At 35.9% G+C, this 15,575-nt stretch overlaps 1 protein-coding gene across 1 annotated transcript; it reads right to left on the bottom strand.

Moving 5' to 3' along the window:
* Window positions 1–7,225: 7,225 nt before the first annotated feature.
* On the bottom strand, window positions 7,226–7,612 carry LOC125814922 (uncharacterized). The gene has a single exon (XM_049494365.1). It carries the CDS (start codon window positions 7,610–7,612, stop codon window positions 7,226–7,228), a length of 387 nt encoding a protein of 128 aa, XP_049350322.1.
* Window positions 7,613–15,575: the final 7,963 nt, after the last annotated feature.

Below are 15,575 nucleotides of genomic sequence, written 5' to 3'. Positions count from 1 at the left end.
TCAAATCCCTTACTTGAAACAATGTGACCTAGAAAAGCCACAAACCTTAACCAAAATTCACATTTGCTAAACTTTGCAAAAAAGTTGTTGGTCCTTGAGAATTTGCAACACGATCCTCAAATGTGCTCATCCTCACTGCTTGAGTAAATCAATATATCATCAATGAACACAATCACAACATGTCAAGGTATTGTCTAAATACTCTATTCATCAAATCCATAAATGCTGCCGAAGCATTAGTCAACCCAAATGACATTACCAAAAACTCATAATGACCATGCCGAGTTTGACAAGCCGTCTTCGGAATATCACCTTCTGTCACCCCCAATTTGTGATAACCCAACCGAAGATCAATCTTAGAGAAGTAACTCGCTCCCTGAAGTTGGTCAAACAAATCGTCTATCCTTGGAAGAGGATACATTCTTAATGGTCACATTGTTCAACTAGCGATAGTCAATGCACATACGAATATAACCATCCTTCTTTTTAACAAACAAAACTAGAGCACCCCATGTACAGATACTTGGTCGGATGATACCCTTATCCAAAAAATCTTTCAATTGTTATTTCAACTCTTTTAGTTCTGCCAGAGCCATACAGTAAGGAGGAATAGAAATAGGTTGCGTATCTGCGAGAAGGTCAATACCAAAGTCTATTTCTCTTTTGGGAGGAATATCGGGTAAATCATCTGGGAAGACTTTTGGAAACTCGTTAACAACGAAGACCGACTCAAGAATAGGGGTTTTGGAATCTACATCCCTCACCCTAACTAGATGGTACTTGAAACCCTTAGAAATCATCTTTGTAGCTTGAAGACAAGAAACAAACTGACCCTTAGGCATATAATTTGCCCTTTTCAACTCTAGGATAGGCTCATTCGGAAACTAAAACTTGACTACACATGTCTACAATCAATAGAAACATAACAAGAGTGCAACCAATCCATACCAAGGATAACATAAAAATCTAGCATATCAAGCTCTACCAAATCAAGAAGAGTAACTCTATGGGACAAGGAGATGGGACATTTTCTATAGAACCCTCTTAGCCACAATAGAATCACCAACATGAGTAGAGACAGAAAAAGGTTCTAACAACAAATCAAGAACAACACCAAACCTCATAGCCACATATGGCGTCACAAAAGACAAGGTAGCACCGGGATCAAGTAAAGCATAAACATCAAGTTGGGAAACTTTCAACATACCGGTAACCACATAGGAATAACCATTTTGTTGACCACGAGTCTGAAGTGCATAAAACCTATTTTGCTTAGGAGTATTCGAAACCGAACCACTTGAACTAGATGAAGGGTAGGTTTGAGCCCTACGAAGATGATCCTTATCGTGACCAATGAAACTATCCTACGGTATGAGTGTCTACAATCGTCGATAATATAGTAACTCAACCAAGGGTTGGGCAAGTGTCCCAAGGGAGCTGTTGTGAAAGAACTTATCAAGGAAAGCAGACTTTAACTTTTCCCAATCAAGAGGACCCACATTTTTCGGCCTTGCTTCCTTCCATTAGTTGAACCAAATTTGAGAAACACCTTTAAGTTAATAAGCGGCTAATTTCGCCTTTTCCTCTGGCGTCACTCCCATAAAAGCCAAAGCCTTGTAAACCTAATCAATGAACTCTTGAGGATCTTCCTCAACCTTAGAACCATAGAATTCTGGAGGATTCATCATAGTGAAGTCTCTTACTCTAGATTCGTTGTACCCACATTTGGATTCACGGGGACCACAACCTCCCTATTGGCTTGGGCTGTCACGACTTGAGCCAACACTTGTAAAACAGTCCTAAACTCCGCATTAGTCACTTGCTAGACCAAAGGGTCAACCGGAGCTTGAGAAGCCTGAGGGGGAGCTACTTTACTTGCCTTCTCTCCCTCATTCCGTCTAGCAAAAGCTCTTCGAGTAGTCATATCATGTAGACCATCGGGTAAGGATTAGGAGGGAAACATTATAGAGTCAAACTCCGTCGCACGACTTAGAGTAAAGAAATAAGTGAAGTTTCTTAAGCATTTTGTAGCCTCTCATTCATAAATGTGACGCGCTTCACACTTATGAACAAGACTCTACTTGACGTGGTTCTTGAGACATCCTAGAAAAATTCTAAACCTAGTGCTCTGATTACCAAATTTGTCACGACCCATGGGTACCCCCTAGATGTAGCATAGCGTACAAGACCCCGAGAGGCTTCATTCAAGCCACTTAGCTTTCATCGTCAAAATAATAGAAATTCACAAGAAATTAAAACATTTCAACACAATCAAATTTTCATTTCAAAAGCGGAAGACCAATACACTTGTCTTAAAAACCATGTAGTACAATAAAATCTTGGGACACAGCCCATACAACAATGTTCAAAAACTAACACAAAAGAACATAAGGAAAGCAGTTACCAAATCCTCGAATGCTATGAGGACTCACCAATCTTCAACCTTGCCTCTACTATAGATCGAGATCGTCAGACCCTACATTTGGATAATAAATGTTGGCAAGAGTATGTGTTAGTACAAGAATGTACTAAATATGATAACTTGCATAAACATAACATAAAACATAAGCATTAGACAACAAAAGTCATAAAGCATAATCAATGCACATAATAGATCATCATAACATGTGAGGAGTACTTATTGAAGTAACCTCAATCCATCCTTAGTCAAGACTTGGGCAACAAAGGATGGGGAATCGCCACTTGACTAAATCCAAGATAATCATCTATCATAACATTTTACATCTTATAGCTTACTTTTAAAGACATGGGGAATCGCCACTTGACTAACTACAAAGGATCATGGGTACTTTCCTCTTGTCCTTACTATAAAGGATCATGGGTAGTCGCCACTTGTCCGTAATATAAAGGATCATGGTTACTGGCCTCTTATCCTTCTTACTTTGGAATCATGGGTAATTGCCTCTTGTCCAATTCATGGTTAGGATCATGGGTAGTCGCCTCTTGTCTAACTTACATTCATAGGAATGTGGGTAGTCACCTCTTGTTAAACTCCATAGAATAAGAATAATCGCCTCTTATTCTAAGCTAAGGGGTATGGACAATCGCCTCATACCATTCACATTTAGAGGTCATGGGTAATTGCCTCTAGCCTCATCAATTTCATAGTATTTTAACTTAGATTCATGTTAGGTGAGAAATCCTTTCAACCTAGAATCATTCAATATGAGAAAGCCTTTCACATTCATACATAAAGGAATCATGCGGGGAAATCCCTTCCATAACAATCACCTCAACCATCAACAATTAATCACATAAGCTTCACTCTCAAAGCTATTATTATCATAAATCATCACATATGCTTCAATCTCAAAGCAATTCATAATGTACCTTAAAAATACTATAAGAATACATCTAAATCTATAATTTCTCCTTTCATAGCATAAAACCAATTTACATCAATTCCTACTTGGAAACATGGGTTAGGCATGAGTACATAGAAATTCATCATAAAAGCATAGAATCCTCTCAATTAATGCATAATCAAGCATCATTCACTCAATTGAATCATTATTCACAAAGACCCACAACTAAAAAGAAAATCCTAACTCAAATCAGGGAATTCTACTTTTCAATTAGGAGAACTTAGGGGCTCCATGGATGCAAGGATTCCATGGATTAAAAACTATCCTACCTTGCTATCAAATCCCACAATTGATTGAGGAAGGGAGACTTGACCTTGAGCACTAGCTTCCACCCTTCTTCAAGTTCTAGAGAGAGAAATATTTTTGAGAGGAAGAACCCAATTTCTCTTGATGAATTTAACAGAAAGACTTGAATGGGTAAGTTTTGGGGTTAAAATCACTTATATAGGGGTTTTAGGTATGGGTAAAACGACATAATATTAGGCTAAACTAATTAGTAAAAGACCCAACTGCCCCTAAAAATAATTGCCGACCTACAGACCCTGATTAACAGACTGTGGTTTGACCGACGGTCCGTCCTGCACGTTTGTCGACTGATAACACTCAACTACACTTCATCCAATTCTAAGTTTAGGCGGTCGCAATCAAGTATAAACCCAACGAAGAGTTGTGTTCGATCCTAGAGGGAGTGATGTGAAATAGAATTCAGTTACGAAGTAAAGAAAATTGTCTAGTCGTTTGTAGAAATAAACATTATCAAAACAAGTTAAGGTAAGTTTCAAGGGTTGAAAACAAATGTCAGATGGGGGGTTTAGAGTGAAAAAATAACAACTACAAAAACAGGGCAGTAATCAAGTTGAGATTGATTCTCCGGAATGTGATCGATTAATTGCAAATTACGTTAAATGGGTGATTATAATTTACTAAGAGCCATTGAATATTAGTGGGTAGGCTAGGCTTTAACTGTTATAGCCATCTCTCGATCAACTAACATAATTCAGGCGAGTTCTCTCGAACCTCGACAAGAATAACACTATAATCAGCCCAAGACCTTAATTAATCTACTCTCTCGAGCTAGATTGGTAGGATCGAATTTAGATTCACTCTCTCGAGTTGAATCAATGATAACCCAATCACTACAATCATCAATAGTATCAATAGTATTAATTCTAAAACATCTTTGTTAAGAAAGCCTAGAATACTAAGTTAGACTTGCATTTGAAACTACAATTCATAGATTAAAACACAACTATCAATCAAACCAACTTCAAATCAACATTGAAATCAGTAAATCAAAACACCATAAGCTAACACCCCAAAGAATGGGGGTTTTAGCCACACATCATAAAAAGCAAGAAAGTATTACCAACTAGATTCTCCATCACCTGGGTAACAAAATTCAATTCTTCACAATGCTTGGAATCAACTAGAAATCAAAACCCAATTCAAAACTGAACTAAAAAACTACTAGGAACAAGGTTTGGATAAAAAACTCAGAGTTATAATGTGTCTAAATTTTTGGAACGAGAAGACTCCCTCAAAACTCTTTCAAAAATCACATTTAAACTCTTCCAAATTTTCAGCCTTTCGACCAATCTGCAGAATTAGTCGAGCATCGTCGATGATGCGTCAAGTGTCTCTCTTCATCACCGTCCTGACTTGCCTCTTCACCATTCAACTTCTATAACTTTAGGCGATCAGGGTTTATTGTCCGGCGATCCATTCGGCAGTTCACCGAAATGCCATTTCCATCGCCAAGTTGGTTAATTCCCAGGGCTGGCATGCTGGAACTTTTGGCGAGCAGAAGGACCATTCGGCGGTTCCCCTAGTGGTCTTGGCGATCATTAGACTTGCCCTTCTTCAACATCTTCAGTTCTTTCGCTTATTATTGCCCGATAATGTCCTTGTCTTGCTTTTTTTCCTTCATTCCTCAAATAAGCACTTTAACAACAGTTTAGAGCATAAATTGAGCATCGAGGACAATAAAACTTATGAAAATAAAGCCCCAAATGAGTCGAAGTCCCCGTCTCATCAACACCCCCAACTTCAACTTTTGTTTGTCCTCAAGTAAAACTCAAGATCAATCAGTTCAACAGAGATGTCTACAAGCAGTGCTACTTAAGATTCAGCATGAATGCAAATGAGTTTCAATCTACCCATGCAATGTTCAAATGTGCACCACAAGTTTCAAACAATGACTAGACATCATCAAATAGAATTCAAGTTCACAATGCTATTTTCAAATGCAAGTTCAAGCTCAACAAAAGTATGTGAATTCCCTCACAACAACAAGAATGATTCCATACTCACACAAAGATCATCAAGTTTTCAGAATGTAGGAATCAAAAGCAACTCTCGCTCTCTCAAAGATAAACACATGCATGATTTTTTCCCATAGGCTTGCCCGTATTTTCTAATCAACATGATAGTAAGCTCAATCAAGATCACAAAGGTCTTTCAAGGCTTGTAACAGGGCTGAGATTAAAGGTATGATCGTTTTTTCTTAGTGACTACTACCTTCATGAAACATGGTCTGCATTTCATTCTTTTCCCTTTCTTTCATTCTTTTCAATGTTCACAATCCACCCTGCGTCTTTTTAAACACGATTCATTGGATACCCCATTCCTTTTGGTTATTGCATATACTTTATTCCAACACTTCTTTTCTTTTTCGATCTTTTTCTTCTTTTACTTTTCTCTCCCTTTATTTTTTACATTAAGGGGTTTCATCTTTTCAACATGATCCTTCAAGAGTGAATTTTTCAAACTTCTTGACTTTTCTCCCTTTTCACCACACCCCCAACTTAGGATTTTAGCCTACATTGGCTGTTCACAACAACCAATGTTTCATGAAGATTTTAAGTGAGACAGAAAGGGGTCAAAAGTATTCAAGGTTCATCCAAATAAAAAGATAGGCTAAAACGGTGCTAAGCAAGGTTCACACTCTCGCCAGGTGGTCACAAAGAGGTATAATGGCAATTATGGTTCCCTCTCCACAAATGGTGCCTAAGATCATCTCTATCATTCGCCTACATTAGTGATTGGAAAAGCGGGGAAAGTTATAGGTATTATCAAACACACATTTTAAGACAGCCTCACCACACAGGACATTCAACACAATCATCAAATAAAACTCTAAAATTTTAGCTAGCGTGCAATAATCATCACAAGATTCATTTCAACAATCAAGCAGTCACAATGAGATTCTAAGAGTTCACACATGACTTATGCAACTCAAGTTTGCCTCATCAGAATCGCACACGCATATTATTCAATTAAGAGAATTATTAAATTCATCGGTATTGATCACAACTGGTACTCAAATTTGCAAGAGAACATCCACATTTACACGCATCAAGAGGTGGCAAAGCCAATATTAATATTAAAACCAATTGCTCAAAATTAACACAACACATATGAATCAAAAACCATTATATATCAACAAGATCAAAAAATCACACACACAAAACAACAATATTCAAAAGACAACCCAAAGAGGTACTTATACAAGTACCTCACCGCACCAAATAAAATAAGCAATTGTCCTCAAATGCGAAAGAAAGAAAGTAATAAAAAAATTAATTATAAAACTAAGAAAGAGTCAAAATCCTCCTGTCAGGCTAGGCCTGAGGTGAACTTTGCATGTCAGTGACTCCCTCAGTCTGGGCATCAGTGCCCGGCGCAATAACATCTTTCGCTCTATTGGAGCCCACCATCGACGTATCTCTCAAAGATGCATCTACAACTGTGTGTACAATGACTCCCTCGAGGTCCTCAAAATCATCATAAGCTACTACCTCACGAACACCTAGTGCCTCATCATCGGTCTCTACTTCTGACTAAGTGGCCACATCATCCCTAGCAACATCTCCGGTCGTAGTAGCCTGAGGAATATCAGAACTGGCCAGTACATCTGCGCTAGGAACCTCAGGGAGGTCTACAGTGCCAAATAGCATCGAAAGATCGGTGGATTTAAGCTCATCGTCATATCGCCGCATCCCAACAATATCGGCCTTCAAGGTCGTCACATTCGCGGAGGCACCCTCTCCCTGCTCACAAACCTCAACTCTCACAATGAGGGAATTTAGTGCAAATCCATGAGAGTCGATCATCTCCTGGTTCCCCCTCAACTCGGCCTTGATCGGAGCTAGATAAGTTGCAACAGCCCTCTCAATCATCTTAAGGACAGCAGCCTCTACTGGAGAAGATTGGTCCATGTAGACCATCTTCTATAGCATGGACTGGGTCAACGGAGGACGGGAAGAAGCAACAGCAGCGAGAGGAGAAGTAGTAGACCCAGAAGGAAAAGAAGTGGAGGTGTTAGGGGTACCCATAGACTCACTGTCTTGAGGAGGAATGACTACCTCTGTCGGCAACATCTCTGCATCAACCACCGGGGAAGTATCCAGAGGAGGAGCTTTCCTCCTCTCCACCTCGTCTCTATTGTACTCGTTATCTATCCTCTGGATGTCAGTAGAGGAAGTGGGTTTCACTTCCACATCCGTCTTCTCAATCACTGGCACCCGAGCTCATCTACACAACTCTGTGATCAAGACTGGGAATGGGAGAGAGGTTTGGCTTTGCTTGGCCCTCATAACCATCTCTGGCTCAATAATCAGGCTTAGATTTAGTTTATCCGGATCCATTGTATAGCCCAATAGAGCAGCCTTCGGATGCCTGAGTATGGACTTATTTTGTGATTATATCACTATTCTACTAATAAACCCAAACCAGTACCAAGTGGCCACGTTCAGGTCCTTCTTCTCTACCGGGACCCCTGCTTCTATTCACTGTGGAGTGACATCTGAGATCAGCGAAGACAACCAACCTTTCAAGTCATCTAGAGTCATCTTCTAGATCCGATCAACTAGGTGGTGGATAACGTTCACTGTACAACCCAACTCCTCATTGATGTTAGTGCTGCTACATTTCACTTTTTGGCCCCGCACCACTACATGGTCAATCAGCTTGAACGAGCTGGCCTTCTTCCTCCCTTTCGGTAGCAGCTTTCCATATTCCGCATAGAACTCCTGGACCCAAGTAGGAATATAGTAGCCTCATGGCTTTTGAAGATTTCAAACTTGTGGAACATGATCATGTTCCATGATGTGAGGCTAAAAATACATATTTTTAATCATTATTTTCTCACATTTGTTATTTATATTTGTCCTTTTTTAGCATAAATTTTATGAATTGTGCTAAATGGTGTATTTTATTTGTAGGATTAAATTGGTGGGAAAATAAAGAAGTTTGGAGCTAAAACGAATAAAAGATTGAAGGTTCAAGAAAGAAATCAAGCAGACAGCTTAATGGATTAAATTTAATAAAATTATATATTTGTATAAATGAGGAAAAAGGCTACGAACGATTTGCAATTGAAATTGGGTACTACTGTTGCCACGTGTCAGCAGCTGGGGGCTCAAAATAGTATGAAAGGCGGTGAGCAACGTGAAATTCTTGAAATACACGTACAGTGGAAAACCCAATTTAATTGGGTTTTGGTTTCCTAATTTTTCTTGAACTCAATTATTTTATTTAAGGTTTCTCTATCTATAAATAGGGGATGAAAAATTATTCTTAAAATGGAGGAAAGTGAAGAACCAAGATACAAGACACAACATAAATTTTCTTCTAGCTTAGGAACTTTGGAAGAGCCGCCGTGGAGGCCAGAGAATTGTGGTTTATTCTTTCTTCTCCTTTATTATTTATTTGTATTCGTGATTAATAAAAGATAGTCTAGATATTGTTCTTAACTTTTTATGATTAACACAAGCATATTTATTTTAATAAATTTGGTTGTGTTTTTGAGATAATGAGTAGCTAACTTTCATAACTAGGGTTGTGGGAACCATAAGCGATTAACAAAGTATGAATAATAACTAAGTAATTCATGAATAGTGTTGAAGCATGCATTGATAATTCTTTCGTCTAGAAGTCTTTTTAACGGTGGCCAACGTTAGAACTCGCCTTGTTGCTACTTGCCGGACCAAGGAGGTAATCAACAAGAAAAGAATTATCAACATAGATTTAGTGTGATACTATCTAATAGTCTAGTGTCGATTGGTGCGAAGTAATAACTAAGCCAAACATCGATTATGATATCTAATATGAGGTAAAGGTAAGGGTTAGTAAATTATACACACGTAGCCGGACCAAGGTGCGGGGTGAAATTCTCTAGATGTCGGACCAAGGATTTAGAGATACCTAACTTATCACTTTGCATGTAATACACTAGAAAATGATTACTATTATTAGGATGACTGCGTTATGAGCTTATGGGAACACATTCCTAGTTACTTTTAATAATCTGAATATAAATAAATACTTAGTTCAAAACTATCTTTTTATTTTTTTATTTTATTTTAATTTAAATCCCCCCATTTTTATATAACGACTATCGAGTTAAATATTTGCTATTGACAATATTCTTCCATATTCTCTGTAGGATTGACCCCGACTCATAATTGGGTAAATATATTACATACGATCGTTTATACTTCTTTTCAAGAAGTATGTTTGAACGTTATCAAGAATGGCGCTGCTACCGAGGAATATGGCTTAGAAATTGCCTTTAGTATTTATTTTGACTTGTAGTCCTTTTTCTGTTTTTTTTTTGGTTTTAATTTACTTTTCTTTATTATATGTTTTACTCTTCTTGAGATGTCATCTTAAAAAGTATGTAGTGTTAAGTGTTCTTGCAATTTTTGTACTTCTGACATTATGGATTCTTATAGGTTAATTTTTTCTCAACAAGATAAGTTGTATGGAGACATGGAAGATTTGTTAATACTTTGCTATAAATTAATATGTAAGCGCAGTGGTGAATATAAATTTGAATTTGATCGCTATTATTTAGATTGTGAGTTGGGAGCAAAGATTAAATCATATGAAACCCAACTATTTAATGTGTGTGAGGATGAAAAAATACGTATAAGTCAACTTGAAGAGCTAAAAGTTGAGGGCCAATTGCTTGATCATACTTTTATTGATGTTGTCATTGTTGAGAAGAGTACACTAGAGTTATGTAATGAAGTAGATAATATTACTTTTAAAAACTCTAGTATGTGTAAATATGAGGGTGTAAATAATAATATAATTCATAAGTTAGGACGCACTAGACCTCAATCCAATCATTTTTCACATTATGTTTAGATGATGAGAAATTAATCGAGCCATCTGAGCCTATAGAAGAATGTATGGAGGAGGAAAATTGTGTCTATATTCTTGAATTTATTGTTACAATATCGGAGAATTACATTCCTCACTTAGGATCCAAGAAATGCATAAAGCGATATATATTGCTTGGGACCTTTATTTTTGTACCACCACCCCTTGAGCGTAATAGAAAAATTGATGTAAAATTAGGGGTGCAATTCATATCTTCAAAGTGGAAGGAAAAATAGTAAAATTGATTGTGTCGTGCCGCGACGTTAAATTAAGCGCTTATTGGGAGGCAACACAATTAGTAGTGTACCTTTTTATTTTATTTTATTAGTATCACTTTTTTTCTTATTTTTTGCAAATTAGGGAAGTCTAAGGACCCAAAAAGAAAAGGAGCATGTTTGAGCTTAAGTGTGGGGTGATGACCTTTGATGAAAATTAAGAGAACATGCTACTAGTTAGGCCTAAAGGCCTCAGAAAGTTTTCCTAACCCTTGTTTTAAATTTTATTTAATGCTTTGGGGGCATAGCATCTTTTCAAGTGTGGGGTGGAGGAATGAATTCTTAGTTTTTACCGTTTTATTGAGTCTTTTTTTTTAGGATGGGTTCCTTGGCTTTTGTTTTCGGTTCTTTTCCTGAAGGTAGTCCCTTTGAACCGAGTGTCTTTTATTTTTTTTAGGAATAAATTTTATTTTTATTTTTATTTTTTTAGAGAAAAGAAACGGCCCTTTTGAGTTATGTGATACTTACTATTTGGGCCTAAATTTGAGTAGTACTTTCTTGTGAATGCTTGATTGCTAGTGAAATTGCAAACTTTTTGACATCTAGGTTTATGGTTGCGACTTTGTATATAGCTTATTTTATTTTGTAGTTTGTGATGATCCTGTCTCTCTTAGAAGTGGAACTGATCCATCTTGATTGATACTTGTGCCATGTGTGGTGAGATTTTGTTTATTCCATGTTTTGTATCTTAGTCTAGAACTTGCCCTACATGTTATTAAAGCGAAATAAAAAGTGTTGCTTTGTTTAGGAGATGATAATTGACTTTCTTTGATTTGTCTAGTAAATTGTTGCATTTTCAGATATTTTATCAATAGTTAGCCCTTTTGAGCCTATAGCCTTTTATTTGTAGCCATATTTTGCTCTTAACTATTTTGTTGAATACCTAGTTTTTGCACCTTGCTTCCTTGAGCATTATAGCAGACTTATTCTAATTATCAATTATGAGAAAAAGGGATGGTCGACTAATCAATGATACCTACAAAGTGATTAAAACCCCTCTTTGAAAGAATGTGATATGAAAAATAGAAACAATAGAAAGACGAGTTCTAACATTGGCCACCGTTAAAAATACTTCTAGACGAAAGAATTATCAATGCATGCTTCAACACTATTCACGAATTACTTAGTCATTATTCATACTTTGTTAATCGCTTATGATTCCCACAACCCTAGTTATGAAAGTTAGCTACTCATTATCTCAAAAACACAATAAAAATTTATTCAAAAAATATGCTTGTGTTAATCATAAAAAGTTAAGAAAAATAGCTAGACTATCTTTTATTAATCACGAATACAAATAAATAATAAAGGAGAAGAAATAATAAACCACAATTATCTAGCCTCCACGGCGGCTCTTCCAAAGTTCCTAAGCTAGAAGAAAATTTATATTGTGTCTTGTATCTTGGTTCTTCACTTTCCTTCCTTTTAAGAATAAATTTTGATCTCCTATTTATAGATACAGAAACCCTAAATAAAATAATTGAGTTCAAGAAAAATTAGGAAAACAAAATCCAATTAAATTGGGTTTTCCACTGTACGCGTATTTCTGGAATTTCACTTTGCTCGCCGCCTTTCATATTAATATGAGCCCCCAGTTGCTGACAAGTGGCAGCAGTAATACCCAATTTCAATTGCAAATTGTTCGCAACCTTTTTCCTCATATATATAAATATATTATTTTATTAAATTTAATCCATTAAACTGTCTGCTTGATTTCTTTCTTGAACCTTCAATCTTTTATTCGTTTTAGCTCCAAACTTCTTTATTTTTCCACCAATTTAATCTTACAAATAAAATACACAATTTAGCACAATTCATAAAATTTATGCACAAAAAGGACAAATATAAATAACAAATGTGAGAAAATAATAATTAAAAAGATGTATTTTTAGCCTCACATCAACACCCACACTTAAACTTTTGTTCGTCCTCGAGCAAACATCGAAGCTCATCCCAAAAAAAATTCATACTAGCAATGTCATCACTTTGGTTAATACAAACAATTAGGCCATGTACCAATTTCAAAACATCAAGTAGACTTCTCAATCATTATGCAAGACATCCAAATAAACAACAAACCTTTAACCTTCTAACCTCAAGGAAGGACTTTGAACTCATCAAATTTAAGCTTGCTCACCTACTCTCATCAAAGAAAGTTTATAAAATCACCTATCTATCATGAAATAAGTGCCCTCACAAGAAGAAGTAGTCCACACACTCAAATCAAAAGATTGAATATATATTAAGGACTTAGCATCAAAGAACACTCTCACACTCACAATGAAAATTCACATGTACGCGCAAAGAACCATATGCTTGCCCATTATGTACATCTCCACTAATTAAGCATGATTGAATAGAATCAAATAGGACTTTAACGGGTTGTAATGTAGGTTAGGGGACGGGTAGGAAAACTATATTATAGTGACCTACACTTCCTTAAACACTTTGCAATTTTAGACTTCATCACCCACTATTTTCTTCTCTTTATTTTCAACCCTCTCTTCAACAATTATTTCACAAGTAATTCTCATCATCTCAAGAAAGTTAAAATCATTTTTATTTTTTTAATTTTTTTAGTTTTCCTTCATAACAGTCACCCTCAACTTACGCATTTTACATGTGTTAAGGTGCACGATGTTCTTGGAAGGACCAGGGCCATCATCAATGTAACTCTTTTTTTTCTCACATTCTTTAGTTTTTTTTTTTTCATATCACATTCTTTCAAAGAGGGCTTTTAATCACTTTGTAGCTATCATTGATTAGTCAATCATCCCTTTTTCTCATAATTGATAATTAGAATAAGTATGCTATGATGCTCAAGGAAGCAAGGTGCAAAAACTAGGGATTCAACAAAATAGTTAAAGGCAAAATATGGCTACCAATAAAAGGCTATAGGCTCAAAAGGGCTAACTAGTGATAAAATATCTGAAAAGGCTAAAATTTACTAGATAAATCAAAGAAAGCCTATTATCATCTCCTAAACAAAGCAACACTTTTTATTTCGCTTCAATAACATGTAGGGCAAGTTCTAGACTAAGATGCAAAACATGGAATAAACAAAATCTCACCACACATGGCACAAGTATCAATCAAGATGGATCAGTTCCACTTCTAAGAGAGACAGGATCATAACAAACTAAAAAATAAAATAAGCTATATACAAAGTCACAACCATGAACCTAGATGTCGAAAAGTTTGCAATTTCACTAGCAATCAAGCATTCACAAGAAAGTACTACTCAAATTTAGGCCCAAATAGTAAGTATCACATAACTCAAAAGGATCATTTCTTTTCCCTAAAAAAAAAAATAATAAATAAAATTTATTCCTAAAAAAAATAAAAGACACTCGGTTCAAAGGGACTATCCTCAGGAAAAGAACCGAAAACAAAAGCCAAGGAACCCATCCTAAAAAAAAGACTCAATAAAACGGTAAAAACTAAGAATTCATTCCTCCACCCCACACTTGAAAAGATGCTATGTCCCCAAAGCATTAAATAAAATTTAAAACAAGGGTTAAGAAAACTCCCTGAGGCCTTTAGGCCTAACTAGTAGCATGTTCTCTTAATTTTCATCAAGGGTCATCACCCCACACTTAAGCTTAAACATGCTCCTTTTCTTTTTGGGTCCTTAGACTTCCCCTAATTTGCAAAAAACAAGAAAAAAAAGTAATACTAATAAAATAAAATAAGAAGTTACACTACTAATTGGGCTGCCTCCCAATAAGCGCTTAATGTAAAGTCGCGGCACGACACCATCAATTTTACTATTTTTCCTTCCACTTTGAAGATATGAATTGCACCCCTAATTTTACATCAATTTTTTTTTTAGGCTCAAGGGGTGGTGGTACAAAAATAAAGGTCCCAAGCAATAGATATCGCATTATGCACTTCTTGGATCCTAAGTGAGGAATTTAATTCTCCGATATTGGAACAATAAATTCAAGAATATAGGCACAATTTTCCTCCTCCATACATTCTTATATAGGCTCAGATGGCTCGATTAATTTCTCATCATCTAAACATAATATGGAAAAATGATTGGAATGAGGTCTAGTGCGCCCTAACTTATGAATTGTATTATTATTTACACCCTCATATTTACACATACTAGAGTTTTTAAAAATAATATTATTTACTTCATTACATAACTCTAGTGTAGTCTTCTCAACAATGACAACATCAATAAAAGTAATTGGCCCTCAACTTTTAGCTCTTCAAGTTGACTTATAAGTATTTTTTCATCCTCACACATATTAAATTGTTAGGTGTCATATGATTTAATCTTTGCACTCAACTCACAATCTAAATAATAGAGATCAAATTTAAATTTATATTCACCACTACGCTTACATATTGATTTATAGCAAAGTATTAACAAATCTTCCATGTCTCTATACAACTTATCTTGTTGAGAAAAAATTAACCTATAAGAATCTATAATATCAGAAGTACAAAAATTGTAAGAACACTTAACACTACATACTTTTTAAGATGACATCTCAAGAAGAGTAAAACATATAATGAAGAAAAGTAAATTAAAATTTAAAAAAAAACAAAAAAAGGACTACAAGTCAAAATAAATACTAAAGACAATTTATAAGCCATATTCCTCGGCAGCGGCGTCATTCTTGATAACGTTCAAATATACTTCTTGAAAAGAAATATAAACGATCGTATGCATTATATTTACCCAACTATAAGTCGGGGTCGATCGCACAGAAAATATTGAAGAATATTGTCAATA

The sequence above is a fragment of the Solanum verrucosum genome, unplaced genomic scaffold, assembly GCF_900185275.1.
Source record: "Solanum verrucosum unplaced genomic scaffold, falcon-dt-bn FXZP01000265.1, whole genome shotgun sequence".
NCBI classification, from domain to species: Eukaryota; Viridiplantae; Streptophyta; class Magnoliopsida; order Solanales; family Solanaceae; genus Solanum; species Solanum verrucosum.
The sequence above is the reverse complement of the archived record's forward strand: the minus strand, read 5'-3'. Positions and strand labels throughout refer to the sequence as shown.

Bases quoted from the DNA above. Each gene is read 5' to 3' on its own strand.
- LOC125814922 (XM_049494365.1), bottom strand. From the start codon at position 7,612: ATGGTCTACATGGACCAATCTTCTCCAGTAGAGGCTGCTGTCCTTAAG.